Raw genomic sequence first — 22,575 nt, forward strand, 5'->3', positions numbered from 1 at the left:
TAGCAACTTTGGCTAGCATGTGTAGTTCAGTGTCCATCGAACTTTACGCTAATTAATGAAAACTTAAAAAAGTTATATTACAAATCGAATAAACTGGTCAAACTCAATTGAGAATCAATCTTCAGAAAGTTTTTCTCATATATATCCAATAACGTCCCAGACGGAGCATTTCTTCATGTCTATCTAACGCATTGCAGACAAGGACATCCCATGCGTAGTGTGCGTGGCCAAGAACTGGCAATATGCCTGACCAGTCACTCCATTGGCTCTCATTCGGTCCCACATCAAGCTATACGCTTCATTCCACATTCTACTGCCTGTTGACATCTAGTGGAAGGCGTATGAAGTGCATACAGATCCATAAATATAGGAGAATTGAATAGGCGATGCCTTTCACAGCGACCCATTTCAGAATTTTCCCTTCCTGTTTGGAAGTTTGCCTGCCATATGAGTTCTGTTTTACTCACAGATATAATTCAAACAGTTTCAGAAACTTCAGAGTGTTTTCTATCCAATAGTAATAATAATATGCATATCATATGATCTAGGACAGAGTACGAGGACGTTTAATTTGGGCACCAATTCATCCAAAAGTGAAAATGTCGCCCCCTATCCCTAAGAAGTTTTAAATAGTCACCACTGGCCGGCCTCCACCCAGTATCCTGCCCTGAACTTTAGTCACTGTTCCTAGCCAGCTATCACCTGGAACTCAACCCTGCACCTTAGAGACTGATGCCCTATGTACATAGTCATTGAAAACTGGTCACTTTAATAATATTTAAATACCGTTTTACCCACATCATATGTACAGTTGAAGTCAGAAGTTTACATACACTTAGGTTGGAGTCATTAAAACTCGTTTTTCAACCACTCCACAAATTTCTTGTTAACAAACTGTAGTTTTTGCAAGTTGGTTAGGACATCTACTTTGTGCACGACACAAGTAATTATTCCAACAATTGTTTACAGACAGATTATTTAACTTATAATTCACTGTATCACAATTCCAGTGGGTCAGAAGTTTACATACACTAAGTTGACTGTGCCTTTAAACAGCTCGGAAAATCCAGAAAACGATGTCATGGCTTTAGAAGGTTCTGATAGGCAAATTTACATAATTTGAGTCAATTGGAGGTATACCTGAGGATATATTTCAAGGCCTATCTTCAAACTCAGTGCCTCTTTGCTTGAGTAAATGGTAAAATCTAAAGAAATCAGCCAATAACTCAGAAAATAAATTGTAGACCACAAGTCTGGTTCATCCTTGGGAGCAATTTCCAAATGCCTGAAGGTACCACGTTCATCTGTACAAATAATAGTACGCAAGTATAAACACCATGGGACCATGCAGCCGTCATACCGCTTAGGAAGGAGACGTGTTCTGTCTCCTCTAGATGAACGAACTTTGGTGCGAAAAGTGCAAATCAATCCCAGAACAACAGCAAAAGACCTTGTGAAGATTCTGGAGGAAACAGGTACAAAGGTATCTCTATCCACAGTAAATCAAGTCCTATATCGACATAACCTGAAAGGCCGCTCAGCAAGGAAGAAGCCGCTGCTCCAAAACTGCCAGACTACGGTTTGCAAATGCACATGGGGACAAAGATTGTACTTTTTGGAGAAATGTCCTCTGGTCTGATGAAACAAAAAATGGCCATAATGGCCATAATGACCATCGTTATGTTTGGAGGAAAAGGGGGAGGCTTGCAAGCCAAAGAACACCATCCCAACCGTGAAGCACGGGGGTGGCAGCATCATGTTGTGGGAGTGCTTTGCTGCAGGAGGGACTTCACAAAATAGATAGCATCATGAGGGAGGACAATTATGTATATATATTAAAGCAACATCTCAAGACATCAGTCAGGAAGTAAAAGCTTGGTCGCAAATGGGTCTTCCAAATGGACAATGACCCCAAACATACTTCCAAAGTTGTGGCAAAATGGCTTAAGGACAACAAAGTCAAGGTATTTGAGTCGCCAACACAAAGCCCTGACCTCAATCCTATATACATTTTGTGGGGAGAACTGAAAAAGTGTGTGCGAGCATGTAGGCCTACAAACCTGACTCAGTTACACCAGCTATGTCAGGAGGAATGGGATAAAATTCACCCAACTTATTGTGGGAAGTGTGTGGAAGGCTACCCGAAATGTTTGACCCAAGTTAAACAATGTAAAGGCAACGCTTCCAAATACTAATGGAGTGTATGTACACTTCTGACCCACTGGGAATGTGATGAAAGAAATAAAAGCTGAAATAAATCATTCTCTCTACTATTATTCTGACATTTCACATTCTTGAAATAAAGTGGTGATCCTAACTGACCTAAGACAGGGAATTTTTACTCAAATTAAATGTCAGGAATTGTGAAAAACGGTGTCATAGCTGTCGCTTTCCTCATCCTCGGATGAGGTGAGGAGAGAAGGATCTTCGGACCAAAATGCGGAGTTAGGGAAATATGCCATCTTTATTTATTAACACGATGGTCACGAAACAAAACACTTTAACAAACTACAAAATAACAAAACGACGTACACGCAACCTGAACATAAACTTACATGGAACAAACGTAAACTCACGAACAGGAACGGACATCGAAACGAACGAACAGTCAAACAGCTCCAAAAGTGAATACATCTAACATAACGAAGACATCACAGGAGACAATCACCCACCAACACACAGTGATAATGCCCTACCTAAATATGACTCTTGATTAGAGGAAAATGCAAACCACCTGCCTCTAATCAAGAGCCATACCAGGCAAACCGAAACCAACATAGAAACAGGTAACATAGACTGCCCACCCAAAACACATGCCCTGACCAAAAACACATAAAAACTAACATAAATAGGTCAGGACTGTTACAGTACCCCCCCCCCAAGGTGCGAACGCCGGGCGCACCAGCACAAAGTCCAGGGGAGGGTCCGGGTGGGCAGTTGACCACGGTGGTGGTTCCGGTTCCGGACGCTGTCCCCATACCACCATAGTCACTCCCCTCTTCTGTCTACCCCTACCACTGACCACCCAAACATTACCTTCCCCTAAATAATCAGCTAGCACCGGAACAAGGGGCAGCACCGGGACAAGGGGTAGCACCGGGACAAGGGGCAGCACAAAAACAAGGGGCAGCACCAGGATAAGGACCATCACTGGAATAAGGGGCAGCACCGGGACAAGGGGCAGCACCGGGACAAGGGGCAGCACCGGGACAAGGGGCAGCACCGGGACAAGGGGCAGCACCGGGACAAGGGGCAGCACCGGGACAAGGGGCAGCACCGGGACAAGGGGCAGCACCGGGACAAGGGGCAGCACCGGGACAAGGGGCAGCACCGGGACAAGGGGCAGCACCGGGACAAGGGGCAGCACCGGGACAAGGGGCAGCACCGGGACAAGGGGCAGCACCGGGACAAGGGGCAGCACCGGGACAAGGGGCAGCACCGGGACAAGGGGCAGCACCGGGACAAGGGGCAACACCGGGACAAGGGGCAGATCCCGGCTGAAGGACTCTGGCAGGTCCTGTTTGGACGGCTCTGGCAGGTCCATGCTGGCTGACGGCTCTCGACGCTCATGGCAGACTGACGGCTCTCTACGCTCATGGCAGGCTGACGGCTCTCGACGCTCATGGCAGGCTGACGGCTCTCGACGCTCATGGCAGGCTGACGGCTCTCGACGCTCATGGCAGGCTGACGGCTCTCGACGCTCATGGCAGGCTGACGGCTCTCGACACTCATGGCAGGCTGACGGCTCTCGACGCTCATGGCAGGCTGACGGCTCACGACGCTCATGGCGCTCTGACGGCTCTGGCTGCTCATGGCTCTCTGACGGCTCTGGCTGCTCATGGCTCACTGACGGCTCTGGCTGCTCATGGCTCTTTGACGGCTCTGGCTGCTCATGGCTCACTGACGGCTCTGGCTGCTCATGGCTCACTGACGGCTCTGGCTGCTCATGGCTCACTGACGGCTCTGGCAGATCCTGTCTGGTTAGCGGCTCTGGCAGATCCTGTCTGGTTGGCGGCTCTGGCAGATCCTGTCTGGTTGGCGGCTCTGGCAGATCCTGTCTGGTTGGCGGCTCTGGCAGATCCTGTCTGGTTGGCGGCTCTGGCAGATCCTGTCTGGCTGACGGCTCTAGCGGCTCCTGTCTGGCTGATGGCTCTAGCGGCTCCTGTCTGGCTGACGGCTCTGTAGGCTCATGGCAGACGGGCGGCTTTGCAGGCTCATGGCAGACGGGCGGCTTTGCAGGCTCCTGGCAGACGGATGGCTCAGATGGCGCTGGGAAGACGGATGGCTCAGATGGCGCTGGGAAGACAGATGGCTCAGATGGCGCTGGGGAGACGGATGGCTCAGATGGCGCTGGGGAGACGGATGGCTCAGATGGCGCTGGGGAGACGGATGGCTCTGGCCGGATATGGCGCACTGTAGACCTGGTGCGTGGTGCCGGAACTGGAGGCACCGTGCTAATGATAAGCACCTTCCTACTAGTGCGGGGAGCAGAGACAGGGCACACTGAACTCTCAAAGCGTACTCTATACCTGGTGCGTGGTACCGGCACTGGTGGCACCTGGCTGAGGGCACGCACCTCAGGACTAGTACGGGGAGAAGTGACAGTGTGTACAGGACTTGGGAGACGCACAGGTGGCTTAGTGCGTGGGGCCGGAACTGGAGGCACCGAACTGGATACACGCACTATAAGGAGAGTGCGTGGAGGAGGAACAGGGCTCTGGAAATGCACTGGTAGCCTAGTGCGTAATATAGGCACTGTAGGTACTAGGCTGGGGCGGGGAGGTGGCGCCGGAAATACCGGACCGTGCAGGTGTACTGGCTCTCTTGAGCATTGAGCCTGCCCAACCTTACCTGGTTGAATGCTCCCGGTCGCCCTGCCAGTGCGGCGAGGTGGAATAGCCCGCACTGGGCTATGCAGGCGAACCGGGGAAACCATGCGTAAGGCAGGTGCCATGTATGCCGGCCCGAGGAGACGCACTGGAGACCAGACGCGTTGAGCCGGCCTCATGACACCTGGCTCAATGCCCAATCTAGCCCTACCAGTGCGGGGAGGTGGAATAACCCGCACTGGGCTATGCACACGTACAGGAGACACCGTGCGCTCTACTGCGTAACACGGTGTCTGCCCGTACTCCCGCTCTCCACGGTTAGCCTGGGAAGTGGGCGCAGGTCTCCTACCTGCCCTTGGCCCACAACCCCTTAGCCCCCCCCCAAGAAATTTTTGGGAGTTACTCACGGGCTTTTCGGGCTTCCGTGCAAGACGTGTCCCCTCATAATTCCGGTTACGAGCTTGAATCTCCGGCTTCCATCCACGTCTCCTAGCTGCCTCCTCATACCAGCGCTCCTGGGCTGTGGCTGCCTCACTCTTCTCACGAGAGCAGCGATTTCCTCCAGTTTGCGCCCAGGGTCCTCTACCAGACAGGATCTCCTCCCAAGTCCAAAAGTCCTTGTTGCTCCGTCGAGCATTTTTCCCATACCGCTTGGTCTCTGTATTTTGGTGGGTGATTCTGTCATAGCTGTCGCTTTCCTCATCCTCGGATGAGGTGAGGAGAGAAGGATCTTCGGACCAAAATGCGGAGTTAGGGAAATATGCCATCTTTATTTATTAACACGATGGTCACGAAACAAAACACTTTAACAAACTACAAAATAACAAAACGACGTACACGCAACCTGAACATAAACTTACATGGAACAAACGTAAACTCACGAACAGGAACGGACATCGAAACGAACGAACAGTCAAACAGCTCCAAAAGTGAATACATCTAACATAACGAAGACATCACAGGAGACAATCACCCACCAACACACAGTGATAATGCCCTACCTAAATATGACTCTTGATTAGAGGAAAATGCAAACCACCTGCCTCTAATCAAGAGCCATACCAGGCAAACCGAAACCAACATAGAAACAGGTAACATAGACTGCCCACCCAAAACACATGCCCTGACCAAAAACACATAAAAACTAACATAAATAGGTCAGGACTGTTACAAACGGAGTTTAAATGTATTTGGCTGAGGTGTATGTAAACTTACGACTTCAGCTGTATATACTATAATCTAGTCAAGGCTCATCCTATATAACTACTGCTGTACACACCTTTTCTATTAATATACAGTGCATTTGGAAAGTATTTAGACCCCCATCCTCATCAATCTACATACAATACCCGATAATGACAAAGTGAAAACAAGTTTTTAGAATTTGTTGCAAATTTATTAAAAATAAAAAACTGTATTACCTTATTTACATAAGTATTCAGACCCTTTAGTATGAGACTCGAGGTGCATCCTGTTTCAAATCAAATCTTATTTGTCACATACACATGGTTAGCAGATGTTAGTGCGAGTGTAGCGAAATGCTTGTGCTTATAGTTCCGACATTCCATTGATCATCCTTGAGATGTTTCTACAACTTGATTGGAGTCCACTTCAATTGATTGGACATCATTTGGAAAGGCACATGCCTGTCTATTTGTATTTATTATGGATCCCCATTAGCTGCTGCCAAGGCAGAAGCTAATCTTCCTGGGGTCCAGCAAAATTAATACAGTTATACAATGTTAAAAACATTACAATTCATCCATAACAGATTTCACAACACACTGAGTGTGTGCCCTCAGGCCCCTACTCCACTACTACATATCTCCAACACAAAATCCATGTGTTTGTGTGTGTATAGTGCATTTGTTATCATGTGTGTGTATGCATTTGTCTGCACCTATGTTTGTGTTGCTTCACAGTCCTCGCTGTTCCATAAGGTGTATTTGTATCTGTTTTTTAAAATCTGATTCTACTGCTTGCATCAGTTACCTGATGTGGAATAAAGTTGGGCTCACTCACATGAAGTGGGCTCACTCACAATTTTGCCTAAGAACACAGCCATGAATGAAGAATGGTACCAACACATTCTCCGAGAGCAACTTCTCGCAACCATCCAGGAACAGTTTGGTGACGAACAATGCCTTTTCCAGCATGATGGAGCACCTTGCCAGAAGGCAAAAGTGATAACTAAGTGGCTCGGGAACAAAACATCTATATTTTGTGTCCATGGCCAGTATACTCCCCAGACCTTAATACCATTGAGAACTTGTGGTCAATCCTCAAGAGGCGGGTGGACAAACAAAACCCCACAAATTCTGACAAACTCCAAGCATTGATTTTGCAAGAATGGGCTGCCAGCAGTCAGGGTGTGGCCCAGAAGTTAATTGACAGCATGCCAGGGCAGATTGCAGAGGTCTTGAAAAAGAAGGGTCAACACTGCAAATATTGACTCTTTGCATCAACTTCATGTAATTGTCAATGAAAGTCTTTGACACTTATGAAATGCTTGTAATTATACTTCAGTATTCCATAGTAACATCTGACAAAAATATCTCAAGACACTGAAGCAGCAAACTTTGTGGAAATTAATATTTGTGTCATTCTCAAAACTTTTGGCCACGACTGTACTGCTATGCAAATGTAGATGTACAGAAAGAGGATAATTAGCACATTTTTTATCTGAATATTTTTTATAAAGATAACCATTATATTGTTCGATTAAAAGAGTAAGAAGTTCAACTGTCGGAGTCAATTGGACCTCCGGTGTGAACTGCCTTTATAGGCATGCAGTAGCTAAGCCAAATAATAGCTATACCACACCAAACCTTCACAAAGGTTTCTTAACCTTCACAAAGGTTTCTTAACCTTATTAGGGTAATATAAACATTAAGTCCAGTCATTGATTATGGGGAAAATACAAACAGGTTATTATTATTATTATATATTGCGGCATTAAATTAAGATTAGCATCTCTTTGGTTTTTCCTTTCCATGGTTTGAGTGCGAGTAGCCCTATAGTAGGCCTACCGGTAATTCTATTATATTGCAGCAAACACAACATTACAGTTGTAACTTCATTTGGCCGGAGATAATGGCTCAACAGAATGAAACAAAGACTTGTTGCATATTTAAAGATGCACTATGCAGATATCACTCCGCCGTTACCTGGTTTCTAAAATTCTAATAATTTCAGTTTATGTGACAAAACAAGCAAGTATAGTGTAGAGAATCATGGTACCATCTAACTTGCTGTGAAATATATTTTCCATAACCAAAAATATTGTATTTTCATCTATTTGAAGCTGGTGTACAAAACTAAAATGAAATCAACTTAAATAAACTTAAGAACGAGAAGCATAGAAATAGCGCACATACTGTAGAACAGATTGTCCTTCTTAGACTTGCTTTCAATGAGAATGACAGATCTATAACATATAATACTATGTGTATTTGGTCAGTCACCCAAAATGTTACATATTGCAGCTTTAAAGAATAATTTTGTATTTCTCTCATTGACTTCTCAAACTGTTCCCAGGAGTCTCGTGATGTTGAGCCTTTGGGTTTAGAAACACTGTGATACTGGTCCTGTCAAGAATAAGAAAAAACTATCGGGGGAGGTTTCTCTTCTGCACTGTTCAACAAATCCAGTAAATGGAGATCTGTATATAATGAGGATATGCTCATGTCTCTGCCATAACAATGGGTTGTCCCAAAGGCAGGAAGCTTAGGTCCAAAATAATCCTATAGAAACGTATTGGGTTTATTTTGCACATATTTTGGAGGAAGTGAAACCTCTCGCTTCGCCTCTTCCTCTCTGGTGTCACCTTATTAATTAACAAACAAAAGTGGAAGTTGTGTCACAGGCTCTCTTTCCACGTGTCACAGGCTCTCTTTCCATTTCCCCTGAAAAGTGGAACATCCGGTTGATGGGGACTCCGCAGATAGTCTTTCCCAACACCTCCATGTAAAGATTCATGTTGCCTCACAATATGACTTCAATAGTTAGGTTTTCCATCCAACTGACAACAGATTTTCAATCTGCATTAAAACAATGTGTGCATTTTCCCATCCAATTGACTTGTTGCAGATAAAAGGCTGTGCATGATGACGTAGTGCACATACAAATACCTTAAATTAAATTCCCATATACCGAATAAAGATACAAGCATTTTAAGGTCCACTAATGGTTTTCGCACAAAAATGTTTTTATATAACACGTGTGCCCACTGTGGTATTGGCACATGCGCTCTAGCCTACAGCATGCATATACCGTGCTGTTGGCTAGAGTGCATCAAATAATTTACATGATGAGATTATTATGGACAAAAAGAGCAAGGTTATGTTAATTTGTCAAACGGCAGCCAAGCATCGATGATCATGTCAACAGAATAAGACCCTCAATGTTTATTGGAAATGAATATCAAGCTCATCACTTTGCACTTTCACCACCCTCTAAAGTTCATCATACACTGAACAAAAATATAAACGCAACATGTAAAGTGTTGGTACCATGTTTCATAAGATGACATAAAAGATCCCAGAAATGTTCCATATGCGCAAAAAGCTTATTTATCTCAAATTCTGTGCACAAATTTGTTTACTTCCCTGTCAGTGAGCATTTCTCCTTTGACCAGGACAATCCATCCACCGGGACAAGTGTGGCTTATGAAGAATCTGCATTTTGATCTTTACACAGGTGCACCTTGTGCTGGGGACAATAAAAGGCCACTCAAAAATGTGCAGTTTTGTCACACAACACAATACCACATATGTCTCAAGTTTTGAGGGAGTGTGCAATTGGCATGCTGACTGCAGGAATGTCCACCAGAGCTGTGGCCAGAATATTCTATGTTAATTTCTCTACCAACGTCGTTTTAGAGAATTTGTCAGTACGTCCAACCGGCCTCACAACTACAGACCACGTGGTTGGCATTGCGTGAGTGAGCGGTTTGCTGATGTCAACGTTGTGAACAGAGTGCTCTATGGAGGCGGTGGGGTTATGGTATGGGCAGTCATAAGCTACGGACAACAAACACAATTGCATTTTTATCGATGGCAAATTGAATGCACAGAGCTCCCGTGACAAGATCCTAAGGCCCATTGTTGTGCGAATTATCTGCCGCCATCACCTCATGTTTCAGCATGATAATGCACGGCCCCATGTCGCAAGGATCTGTACACAATTCCTGGAAGCTGTCCCAGTTCTTCCATGGCCTGCATACACACATTAGACATGTCACCCATTGAGCATGTTTGGGATGCTCGTATTTATATTTTTGTTCATTTTAACTTATTTCAACTGTAGCCTAAACTGAATGCTTTCCAGAGACGTAGTGGGAGGACCATACAATGTCATCACATGACTCTAAGTTTACTTGGAGATGATGGTTATTATATCAGTATTTGCATTTCCACCAACATTTATCACATAATATATTTTACCGACATAAAAAGATCCCCCCTTGTCGACCGTATTTTGTTTCGTCGATATTTGGAAGGTTTACTGACATTTTTTCTGTTACCATCAGGCCTGTGATGACATTTTTATGTTGGTCTTTTCTTTGGTTTTACCCTACCCCAGGCCTATGCAGTTGTTCTTTTAGTGTGATAGTGCACAGACAATTGATGGATGATGCGCATGGTTTATATGAAAGCACAATAGTTGTACAAAAACTTAAATGACTACATTGCAATTTTTTTAATGAATTGATAAAGTATGTTTGAAATAAATATGTGTTTGATTTACCCCCAAAACAAGAGTAAAGATAAAGTGATTCGGAAATTATTCAGACCCTTCACCTTTTCTGTTATGTTACAGCCGTATTCTAAAATGAATTAAATTGTTTTTAAACAAAAATAAATATACACACAATACCCCATGTATTAAAAATAAAAAACTGAAATATCACATTTACGTAAGTGTCCATACCCTTTACTCAGTACTTTGTTGAAGCAGAAGCGATTTTTGGCCGCGATTGCAGCCTTGCGTCTTCTTGGGTATGATGCTACAAGCTTGGCACACCTGTATTTGAGGAGTTTCTCCGATTCTTCTTTGCAGATCCTCTCAAGCTCTGTCAGGTTGGATGGGGAGCGTCACTGCACTGGAGGTGTCTCTCCAGAGATGTTCGATTGGGTTCAAGTCCGGGCTCTGGCTGGCCCACACAAGGACATTCAGAGACTTGTCCCGAAGCCACTCCTGCGTTGTCTTGGCTGTCTGCTCTATGTCGTTGTCCTATTGGAAGGTCAACCTTCGCCCCCAGTCTGAGGTCCATAGCTCTATGGAGCGGGTTTTCATCAAGGATCTCTCTGTACTTTGCTCTGTTCATCTTTCCCTTGATCCTGACTAGTCTCCCAGTCCCTGCCGCTGAAAAACATCTCAACAGCATTCCTACAGACGTGATGCTTAGCATTCAGGCCAAAAAGTTCAATCAGTTTCATCAGACCAGAGAATGTGCCTTTTGACAAACTCCAAGTGAGCTGTCATGTGTCTTTTACTGAGGAGTGGCTTCCGTCTGGCCACTCTACCATAAAGGCCTGATTGGTGGACGGCTGTAGAGATTGTTGTCCTTCTGAAAGGTTCTCCATCTCCACAGAGGAACTCTGGAGCTATGTCAGAGTGACCATCGTGTTGTTGGTCACCTCCCTGACCAAGGCCCTTCTCCCTCGATTGCTTAGTTTGGCCGGTCGGCCAGCTCTAGGCAGACTTGGTGGTTCCAAACTTCTTCCATTTAAGAATGATAGAAGCCACTGTGTTCTTGGGGACCTTCAATGCTGCGGACATTTTTTGTACCCTTCCACAGATCTGTGCCTCGACACAATTCTGTCTCGGAGCTCTAAGGACAATTCCTTTGACCTCATGGCTTGGTTTTTGCTCTGACGTGCAGTGTCAACTGTTGGACCTTTTATAGACAGGTGTGTGTGTTTCCAAATCATGTACAATCAATTGAATATACCACAGCTGGACTCCAAACAAGTTGTAGAAACATCTCATGGATGATCAATGTATCAATTTCGAGCCTCAGAATAAGGCTGTAACGTAACAAAATGTGAAAAGTTAAGGGATCTGAATACTTTCCGAAAGCACTGTAAGTGATATGGATCAGCATACTTGTCATGGGGCTGTGGGTTAGATGTTGTTAGGGATTGAGAAGCAATGAGACATACACAAGGAACATAAACATAGGTAATATCCATTAAACAAAAAACAAGCAAGGAAATATAATTCCTCAAATGCATATCTATTTTACTGGTGGTATGTTCTCCACATTTGTGTTAGAATACCCTCTTGTGACTTAAATATGTACTGCACTTTAAGGAATGGTTACAATACTACAGTCGATTGCAAATACTTTCAGGAGCATGATGTAGTAGTGATCAATGTCATTAAGTTGAGAGGGAAGACTTTTAAATACATAGGCACAAGAGAACGTTGACAGTAACAGTTAAAGCTATGCAATTGGTGACAAAGTACATAGTTTAGCTACTGTAAATCAAATCAAATCAAATTTTATTGATCACATGCACATATTTAGCAGATGTTATTGCGGGTGTAGCGAAATGCTTGTTTTCCTAGCTCTGACAGTGCAGTAGTATCTAACAGTGCAGTATTATCTAAAACAATTCACAACAGTACACACAAATCTAAAACTAAAAGAATGGAATTAAGAAATATATAAATATTAAATTGAGCAATGTCGGAGTGGCATTCACTAAAGTACAGTTGAATAGAATACAGTATATACATATGATATGAGTAAAGCAGTATGTAAACATTATTTAAACATAATTAAAGTGACTAATGTTCCATTATTAAAGTGGCCAGTAATTCCAAGTCTATGTATATAGGGCAGCAGCCTCTAAGGCAGGGGTGTCAAACTCATTCCACGGAGGGCCTTGTGTCTGCAGGTTTTTGGTCTTTCCTTTCAATAAAGCCCTAGACAACCAGGTGTGGGGAGTTCCTAACTAATTAGTGATGTTAATTCATCAATCAAGTACAAGGGTGGAGCGAAAACCCGCAGACACTCGGCCCTCCGTGGAATGAGTTTGACACCTGTGCTCTAAGGTGCATGCTTGCGTAACCGAGTGGAAGCCGGCTAGTGATGGCTATGTAACAGTCCGATGGCCTTGAGAAAGAAGCTGTTTTTCAGTCTCTCGGTCCCAGCTTTGATGTACCTGTACTGACCTCACCTTCTGGATGATAGCGGGGTGAACAGGCCGTGGCTCGGGTGGTTGATGTCCTTGATGATCTTTTTGGCCTTCCTGTGACATCGGGTGCTGTAGATGTCCTGGAGGGCAGGTAGTTTGCCCACAGTGATGCGTTGGGCAGACCACACTCCCCAATGGAGAGCCCTGCGGTTGCGGGTAGTGGAGTTGCCATTACCAGGCGGTGACACAGCCCGACAGGATGCTCTCAATTGGGCATCTGTAAAAGTTTGTGAGGGTCTTAGTGGCCAATCCAAATTTCTTCAGCCTCCTGACGTTGATGAGGCACTGTTGCGCCTTCTTCACCACTCTGTGTGGGTGACTATTTCAGATTGTCAGTGATGCCGAGGAACTTGAAGCTTTCCACCTTCTCCACTGCGGTCCTGTCGATGTGGATACAGGCGTGCTCCCTCTGCTGTTTCCTGAAGTCAACGATCAGCTCCTTTGTTTTGTTGACATTGAGTGAGAGGTTAATTTCCTGGCATCACTCTCCCAGGTCCCCCACCTCGTCATTATTGGTAATCGGGCGTACTACTGTTGTGTCGTTTGCAAACTTTATGATTGAGTTGGAGGCATGCATGTCCACGCCATCATGAGTGAACAGGAGGGTGCTAGCACATGTATGTATTAACCTTTATTTAACTAGGCAAGTCAGTTAAGAACAAATTCTTATTTACAATGATGGCCTACCCCGGCCAAACCCTCCCCTAACCCAGACAATGCTGTGTACCGCCCTATGGGACTGGGGTTGTGATACAGCCCGGGATTGAACCAGGGTCTGTAGTGACGCATCTAACACTGAGATGCAGTGCCTTAGACCGCTGCGCCACTCGGGGGCCCCTGTGTTGAGGATCAGCGAAGAGGTGTTGTTTCCTACCTTCACCACCTGAGGGCGGCCTGTCAGGAAGTCCAGGACCCAGTTGCACAGGGCGGGGTTCAGACCCAGGGCCCCGAGCTTAATGATGAGCTTGGAGGGTACTATGATGTTGAATTCTGAGCTATAGACAATTAACAGCATTCTTACATAGCTATTCCTCTTATCCAGATGGTATAGGGCAGTGTGCAGTGTGATGGCGATTTTATTGTCTGTGGATCTATTGGGGCGGTAAGCAAATTGAAGAGGGTCTAGGGTGTCAGGTAAGGTAGAGGTGATATGATCCTTACTAGACTCTCAAAGCACTTCATGATGACAGAAGTGAGTGCTATGGGGCGATAGTCATTTAGTTCAGTTACCTTTGCTTTGTTGGGTACAGGATCAATGGTGGACATCTTGAAGCAAGTGGGGACAGCGGACTGGGATAGGGAGAGATTGAATATGTCCGTAAACTGTCCAGCCAGCTGGTCTGCACATGCTCTGAGGACGCGGCTAGGGATGCCGTCTGGGCCGGCAGCCTTGCAAAGGTTAACGTCTTACGTCAGCCACGGAGAAAGAAAGCCCACAGTCCTTGGTAGCGGGCCACGTCAGTGGTACTGTGTTATCCTAAAAGCGGGCTAAGAAGGGGTTTATCTTGTCCGGAGCAGAGTTCAGGGGGTCGACCAAACAAGTCCCTCTCAGTCCAACACCTTGACCATTAGGCCAACACCAAGGTCTGAACCGGTTGATGAGATTTCTGATGTTACACTACCCCTTTCCTTCCCACACGTAACTATCTCAAGTCGATAACACCTGGGCACACCTCCAATGGCCTTACAGTAGCGCTATCCCACTTCTAACACCAGTACAATCCTGCTGTCTGCCACACCTTAATCATTACACCAAATACATTAATTCACAGGTGTCATACAAAAGAGGATGCCGCTCTACAGTATATCAAGCAGGAAGAAAACAGCAGCTGCAAAATGTATCAAATGTTAACTTCAACAGATATCATACATTAGTTACCTGGCATGAAAGTCACACCAAGTAAGTATTAAAATGATTGCAAAGGTAAGGGGCTTGGGTCGTTCCGTCATTTTGTCCCACTTTCTAGTGTCTAAACATTCTGTTTTACTTGGTTTTTCAGTGCCATAGTGTCTTTTCTAAATTTATAAGGATGGAAATCCCTTCATAACAATCAAAGGACCAAGTGAGATGAAGGGTTAACACCAATGCTTTATATACACATAATTTGTTAACACGGTTAACACACGTTCAATGTCATTATGTGTTAAAAGGGATAGCAATACTTGCTTTGGTTTAGTTTCTGTATTGATGTGGTATGTGTGGCAATGGCGGAATTACATTAAAAACTTGTTAACTATGATTGATAGTGATGGTCGTATTTGCTCGCTGTAACCAACTAATAGTTTCCCTGGCGCAGTTTCCATATGCTAACGTTTTCGCATTTGTGGCACATATCCCATGCAAGTCATGGGCCTGATACTAGCATCTTTAGCATGTTCAAAATAATCTAAAAGTGACTTTGTTGAGCTTCACAATAGATTTTTGATACTTTCAGATTTGGACATAACATACTTGGATTTGGGTATTTTTAATATTGCATTCATTACTGAAGCATAAAATTGTCATGATGGGAACTAGACTAGTTAAAATGCTTGGGTGGGCGTTAGTCCTGTTACCCAGTGAAAAGGAAACAAAAAGAACAGACTCAGTACAAGTTAATGAACTTTTTTTATATCATACATAAGACCGCTTGAATATAATACAAAGGGCTTGTCCATTTTGTATCTTTTTGTAACATCATATACACAGCAAGTATTGACTAGATCTTACAATCTGTGGACACAGGTACTTTCCCCATGCCGTTTAATCTTAACAGTGCACGTCAGATGTCCTGTAACCAAACTATGTTGTCAATCACTCAAAACCAGACTGGGGGACAGAAAATAAAGGGTGGCAAGTAGGACAAAGCTTTTATTTGAATGACACAGGGAGCAGAGCAGAAATTATACTGAACACTTGGGAGTAAACGTTGGATGTTTGTTGACTGGTTATATGGTGACGATCATGGCTTTCACACACATGTATCAGTAGCCTGACTTCAAATGGACCCACGGTTGCAGCTTATGCCAATTTTAATGTAACTTAAATTAGTTCCTGTAATACGTACATCATTTCTTATGTATTTGTTATATATTAAAACACAGCTGTCATTCAGGTTCGTAGACATACACCCACACACTATACCCTGTCTATAATATTTAAGGTATGCATATCTATTGTCCTGTTTAAATTTAAACCCTACAAGTTTTGCATTTGTACTGGCATTGTCAACTACTTTGGCCTGGAAGCACTGTTACCCATTGACTAATATCACAGAATAACTTCCACTGCATGGTCTCCACATTGACTTAAATGTACTCAAAATACCATTAGGAAAAAAGTAGTGAGTTCTAAACTTCCTTTATTAAAAAAATATAAATATATACATAAATTCTATTTCAACTATTAAAATGGGGTTGAAAAGTAAACACCTGAAGCCTGTGTTGTCATGGACACCTTTCCTCTAGCTGTTGCCGCCCCTTTCCATTTGCAACTGGTACAAAACATTGGCCAGTTCTCTCGTATCCTCTGGCATCACACGAGGAGACTGGAGTATGACGCTCCAGCAGACAGGGCTCACTTCTCACTCCATCCATCCCTACTAGTTTCCTTTTGGATTTAACACCCATGGTGAGAGCTTCAGTCAAACACATGAATTTGAGCTAATTAGAGCAGTACCCCATCTCCAAAACCATCTAAACATGTGGATGTGTACAGTGCCTCTGCTAGCTAGGTCAAATAGGGTTGCTTCAAAATTGAGGGGGGAAAAGCGGTACCATTTTAGCCACTGCCGTGAAGACTGCCAAAAGTCATTTTAAGGCAGCTTTACCCAGATAGATAGGCATGTTTGAAACAGCCTCTAAATCCCAGGTCACAAATTGAAGGATTAATGCACTGTTATTTACATTTTTTTCCTCTCGACTCATGAATACAAGGACTTGCCTCGACTCATAGCCACCATACTGATACTCCGGAACCCGCAGAGTAGCAACCAGCGTTGGCATCTATTGTCCCTCAAGTCATTGATAACGGGAAAAAAAGTTATACCAATGAGAGATTTGTTTTTGTGTTTTTGTCTTTTTTTGAGAACCTTACAACCAATTCTGTCGAGGATACAGCTAACAGTAAATGTATTGAGTTCAACAACAGTTCCAGTTTTGCTAAAGCAATAGATACAGCCATTTTTACTGACATTTAAAAAAGGTATTGATACACCTTGTGTCAAAGTGCAGAACTGCTACATTATTTGTTACAGACATCTATGTGCTATAAAAAACAGCTTTGGTACAATAAATTATCAAAAGGGAAAATAAATCTTTGTAAAATTCACAGCATAATTGTGAGACAAAAAAAAATCAGTCACATAAAATTCTGCATGTTTTCATTTTCAAGAACCGAAGACATTTGTGCAGAAGCTCTGTTGGAGGAACCACATGCTGAAGAAACAAAGCAAAGAAAAGCAAGTAAAAAGCAGGAAGGGACACAGTCGTAGCTAATTCCATCCATCTTGCAAAAACACTACTGTGAACTTGCAAGGCCCTGCAATCACTGGGCCTCGCAAGTCATACATTTTAGTTAAAGGCCTCTTAAATTAGCATTCTCAAAAACACCTTTTCTTCCTATTTTAAATTTGTAAAGATTTTTTTTGTTTTTATCCATACTTCAAAAATACAGGAAAGCTAGTTTCTTATTTAAACGATAATGTCCAGCTTCTTTCCTCCACCCTCATTTCAGAGTCAAAAAAATCATAAGGCCAAAGGGTTATCTCAAAAAACTGCTACTGCCCGGACATCTGTACTTTAGTTTTGAGCAGGACCCGGCCCTGGCTGCTGCTCCTCAGTAGATCTCGTCAGTATGGTCCTGTTCCAGGGACCTGGTCAGGGCCCAGCTTCACTGCTCTGGGGCCTCCCAGCTCTCTGCTGCCCAGCTGCACACGTGCTGACCTCGGCTAGAGAGCGCCGGCCCACAGTTCGCATCGGCACCCATCTCAAACAGAGAAAGGGTGACACGGACAAACCCAGCGAGAAGGAACCTCCCTGCATAATGCTTCATTCCTCTGCAACTCTACAGGTCTCACAACTCACAGGTGGAATTGCACAACAGAACAGAGAAATTCAAATGAGAACAAAAAGTACAAAAGAGAAAATAATTCTTGCCGAAGACAGGGGAAAAAAGGCAAATGTGTGGATAGGAGTTGCTGGAAGTGTTATGGTACTGTAGCAATTTCTTTACTAAATAGCCGTTGGCAAAAGAGGGTCACGTAATTTTCTAACCACATACTTCTAAGCTCTCAGCTGACAATAACAAGGAATAATGCAAACCATGCAGTCAAGTGAGAGGTGAATGTGAAATGTATGGGTGTTTCAGTACTGTTGTGAAGTATGCTATGCGAGACAGTTTGTAGTAAAAATCTGTAATTCCCTGTGAACACTGAAAATGGTAGATCCAAAAATCCCATTTGAAAACCAAAGTGAATAGAGAAACCCAAGGGTGGCATGGGGAAGAGTAGTTGGAGAGATGGTGGGCTCTGCACTGTGGTAGCGGGTCAGTGATAATCGCCCCTCTAATTTTAAGCAGCTTTTTGATCTCTATGCACTTTTTTGTTGAAAAAAACACCACCTAAAAAAATACAAATAGAAAAAAAAAAAACATTCTCAGTTTAGTCATGAACTGGCGACAGAACTCTGCTGTACACAGACTCCCGCCATGGGCGACTCCTCCCTGTCTATGCCCTGTCTCATGCCCATGGGGTAGGTGGGGTGGCCCGCCATTCCAGTCTCTTGTCTGGGGTTGGAGAAGGCACCCAGTCCCATGGTCATGCTCCCATTCCTACCAAAGTCCAAGGCTGCGTTGGTGGGGAGCGGGCGCAACTGGTAGGCCTGGTTGCCCTGGGCCCCGGTGGAGGAGGAAGATGTGGAGGAGGAGGAGGCGGAGGAAGACAGGGAGGTCATGGACAGGTGGCCGTGCACCACCTCCATGGAGTTCTCCGTGGAGGCGCTGTTGGTGGGGGAGCGGTAGAGGCGGGGCCGGGGCCGTGCTGGCAGGCCCTGCTGTCCATGAGGGTGATGGTGTCCATGGTGATGGTGTCCGTGGTGATGGTGATGGTGGGTGGAGGAGATGTTGCCGGGGGCCAAAGGGTGGATGGCTTTGGGCGCCTGGGGAGGCACGTGGAAGGTGGTCTCCTGGACGGGATGGGTCTCCACCGTCACAGTCTGCACCCCTTCGCCACCAGCCCAGCCCACAGGGGGAGGGAACGGCTGCCTCGCCTAACGCACAACAGCAACACAGTCAGGTTGAGTAACTAACAACTGATAAGAGGTCATTTAACTCTGTCTGAATAAACACACATATGTTGAGAGAACCCAAGACTTCCCCTGTGGCTATGGGGCTCATCTAGCTCAAATGGGAGTTGATGTAAAGGTTGTCAACCTGGGTTATAGACTAAGTTGTCCAGGAGCAATAGTGTGTGTGTGTTTGTGTGACTTGCCTGTGGGCAGAGATTTTCGCAGTCCATGACCTGCACGGAGGCGCTGAAGTGACCTCCGCTGTGCCGGAGCTGATGCGTGGGGTCCGAGCGCGCCCGCCCACTGGTGCTTGTGCCAGATGACCCTCCTGCAGGAAAGAGACAAACAGAAGCATGTTGACATTCAATTTTAATGTTGAACTTTTGAGACAGTTCCATTCTGCCTGATGGCGCTGCACTACTGTACCTGAGCTGTTAGTTCATTGCTATCATTTCATCATGTCTGATCCAGGGTTTGAAATCCATTCCTGAGGGATTCCCAGTGTGCTGGGCTAGAACAAACAAAGTGAACACCCTGGGGTTCCCCCAGGATTGGACAGAGACACGGGTCTAACATCATGCTAAAGCTTCAAAGTGAACACCCACTTCTCCTAGCAGCGGCGCGGCTGCAGTGTTCTCCCTACCTGAGCTGGAGGAGGTGCTGGAGGTGGTTCCCGAGGACTGGGACTGCTCCAGTGCTGGGCTGGTGGACACACTGCTGCTCGTATTGGTCCCCTCATCTGCCGTCTTCTTGAAGAAGCTGTGCTGCAAAGCGTAGTAGGGCTGGATGCGGCTCTTGGGGTCGTAGTCCAGCATCCGCAGGATTAGGTCCTTGAACTTCAAGTAATCGGCTACTGCGTGGCCAGACTCGCCTGCCCGCCGCCCCCCAGGACCCCCCGCCTCCACACCCAGAATGCTGTGCAGCTTCCGCGTACCCGGCGGCTTATACTGCGCACACACACACACAGAGCAGAAACTTTAGGAGGATGCATACTATTGCAAAGGAGAGTTATGACATCACAACACAACATAATTGACAGAGTGATTTGTTGAACTCACCCTTTTGCCATCTTTGGTCTTCTTTGCACCCCACGTACTGTCAGACATTTTCTCGAAGAACTTCCTGGCCTTGGGGGCCTGGTCCAATATGTAATTGGGAGGGACGCCCAGCACTTCCACTATTTTGTTCATTTGATCAATCTGAAAAATCAGGAAGACATAATTGAGAACGACATCTTAACCTCTCGGGCACTGTAACTGAGTTTTAAATTGCCTGTTCCTCAGAGTTTAAAAACCTTGATCTTTTTTTAAATATTCAAATATTGATAAAACGTAGAAATAACATAACATTTATCAAAAATAAAACAACTCAAATAGGTGAAAAGTTGAGTCATGTCTACTACTAAAAAATTCAAAAGCACCACAGCTCCCTCTGTTGGTCATTATAAGGTTCTCACTGCCTATGCCTGCCATCTTCATGAAGGCAAAAACTGAAAATCTCTCATGAGCACAATAATGTCGCAGGACAGCATAATCTGACGAGTTATATCATCCCAAATAATGACTGCATCATTTCATTCCATAAGTCCTACCTCGTTGGCCCCACTAAAGAGGGGCTCTCCGGTGTGCATCTCCACCAGGATGCAGCCCAGGGACCACATGTCAATGGCCAGGTCGTAAGGCATGCCCAGCAACACCTCTGGGGATCGGTAGAACCGACTCTGGATGTACTGGTAGATCTGAGTGGAAAGAAAGGGGTCACGGCTGTTAGGGCATTGCATTTATGTTCTCCTTTTGTAGGAGGTCAACTATAAAGACAGACAGACGGCAGGTTTTCAGCAGAAATAAAGTTTGTTAGCTACAGTGGTTGTTCCCTCAAGGTTAGAAGAGGATCACGGGTAGCTACAATTTGGTACTTATGTCATCATATGTGTAGGGTAGGCCATGTAATGTGCAACCTTTTCCACACAAATATGAATGAAAAACATTTGTTAATTTTCTTTCCACATCATACTCTACCAATCCATCTATCCAATAATAAATGAATCCATTAAATACAGAATCCATAGTGGGTCACAACTAGTGATGCACCGATATTACATTTTTGGCAGATACCGATATCCGCTATTTTCCTTGCCAAAAAAAACAGATTACCGATATACATTTTTTTTGCGGCCTTATAAGCATTCTAGTACAGTTAAATAGTTATCACACACACATGGACGCTGCGGTCTAAGGCACTGCATCTTAGTGCAAGAGACGTCACTACAGGCCCTGGTTCGAATCCAGGCTGTATCGCATCCGGCCGTGATTGGCAGTCCCATTAGGCGGTGCACAATTTGCCCAGCGTCGTCCGGGTTTGGCCGGGGTAGGCCGTCATTGTAAATAAGAATTTGTTCTTAGCTGACTTGCCTAGTTAAATAAAGGTTACACACACACACGTGTCAAATAAGCTTGATGACCAATCAGGACATGAATATGACTGCACATCACATAATAATTTAACGCGTCCATTAATTTTTTACGTCGTTATTAGACGTTGATTACACTAATCACTCGTATTTCATATGTCACAACGATTCATCGATATGTATGCTATGATGCTGGTAAAGTTGTCTCGCGCACCTACAGTGCTGGTCATTAAAAAAAGCCAGCTAGCTCATGAATGCAAACAATGTTCTTCCCCAAAAACATAGCAAAACGACAACCTCTTTCAGAAGCTATAGTTACCTAGCTATATAGTTAGCTAGCTGTAATCATCTAAAATAACCCTAATTTGTAAGACAGTTCTTATTTGATTAATGGTGGTGAGCCACAATAGTGGACTTTGCGGTTAGCCTTTTATTAAAATAAAAGTATGTCATTGACAGTAATGCAAATTAATACAAATAATATAATTATTCCATAATTGAATAGATCATGCTAAACGAGGTTGGAATGTTGTTATAAAAAATAAAAAAATAAACAAAAGACAATCATTTGTTAATTTGACAAAGATCTGTTGAAATCACACTGGATGTATTATACTTTAGAATTGCATTGGGCGCCTACTTATTTCACTGTACAGCCTTACCTATGGATTGTGGATCAATGACATGGGGTATCAGTCTACTCAGTGACACCGAGCGAACATTAGCATCATAGCTCTTATTGCGGGACTCTGAAACAACTGTGAATTGAGTCACTTTTATTGTCAACCTATGTGAATTAAACACTATTCCCGAGGAAAAACAATACTGAGTGGATGTTTTGGAGTCTGATAACTCTGAGGAGGAC

General features: G+C 44.5%; 1 protein-coding gene across 4 annotated transcripts in view; it reads right to left on the reverse strand.

The window, feature by feature from the left end:
- Positions 1-15,625: 15,625 nt before the first annotated feature.
- LOC129818736 (dual specificity tyrosine-phosphorylation-regulated kinase 1A-like) overlaps positions 15,626-22,575 on the reverse strand; it is a 61,341-nt gene continuing 54,391 nt past the window's right edge. For all 4 annotated transcript variants that reach the window (XM_055874927.1, XM_055874946.1, XM_055874936.1 and 1 more), the window contains 5 exons: positions 20,892-21,038; positions 20,359-20,499; positions 19,944-20,247; positions 19,504-19,628; positions 15,626-19,282 (listed from right to left, as the gene is read on the reverse strand). In XM_055874927.1, the coding sequence (XP_055730902.1) occupies positions 18,680-19,282; positions 19,504-19,628; positions 19,944-20,247; positions 20,359-20,499; positions 20,892-21,038 (1,320 nt within the window). In that variant the 3' untranslated portion in view covers positions 15,626-18,679. The remainder of the gene's footprint in view (positions 19,283-19,503; positions 19,629-19,943; positions 20,248-20,358; positions 20,500-20,891; positions 21,039-22,575) is intronic.

The sequence above is a fragment of the Salvelinus fontinalis genome, chromosome 2 (assembly GCF_029448725.1).
Source record: "Salvelinus fontinalis isolate EN_2023a chromosome 2, ASM2944872v1, whole genome shotgun sequence".
In the NCBI taxonomy this organism is placed as follows: domain Eukaryota; kingdom Metazoa; phylum Chordata; class Actinopteri; order Salmoniformes; family Salmonidae; genus Salvelinus; species Salvelinus fontinalis.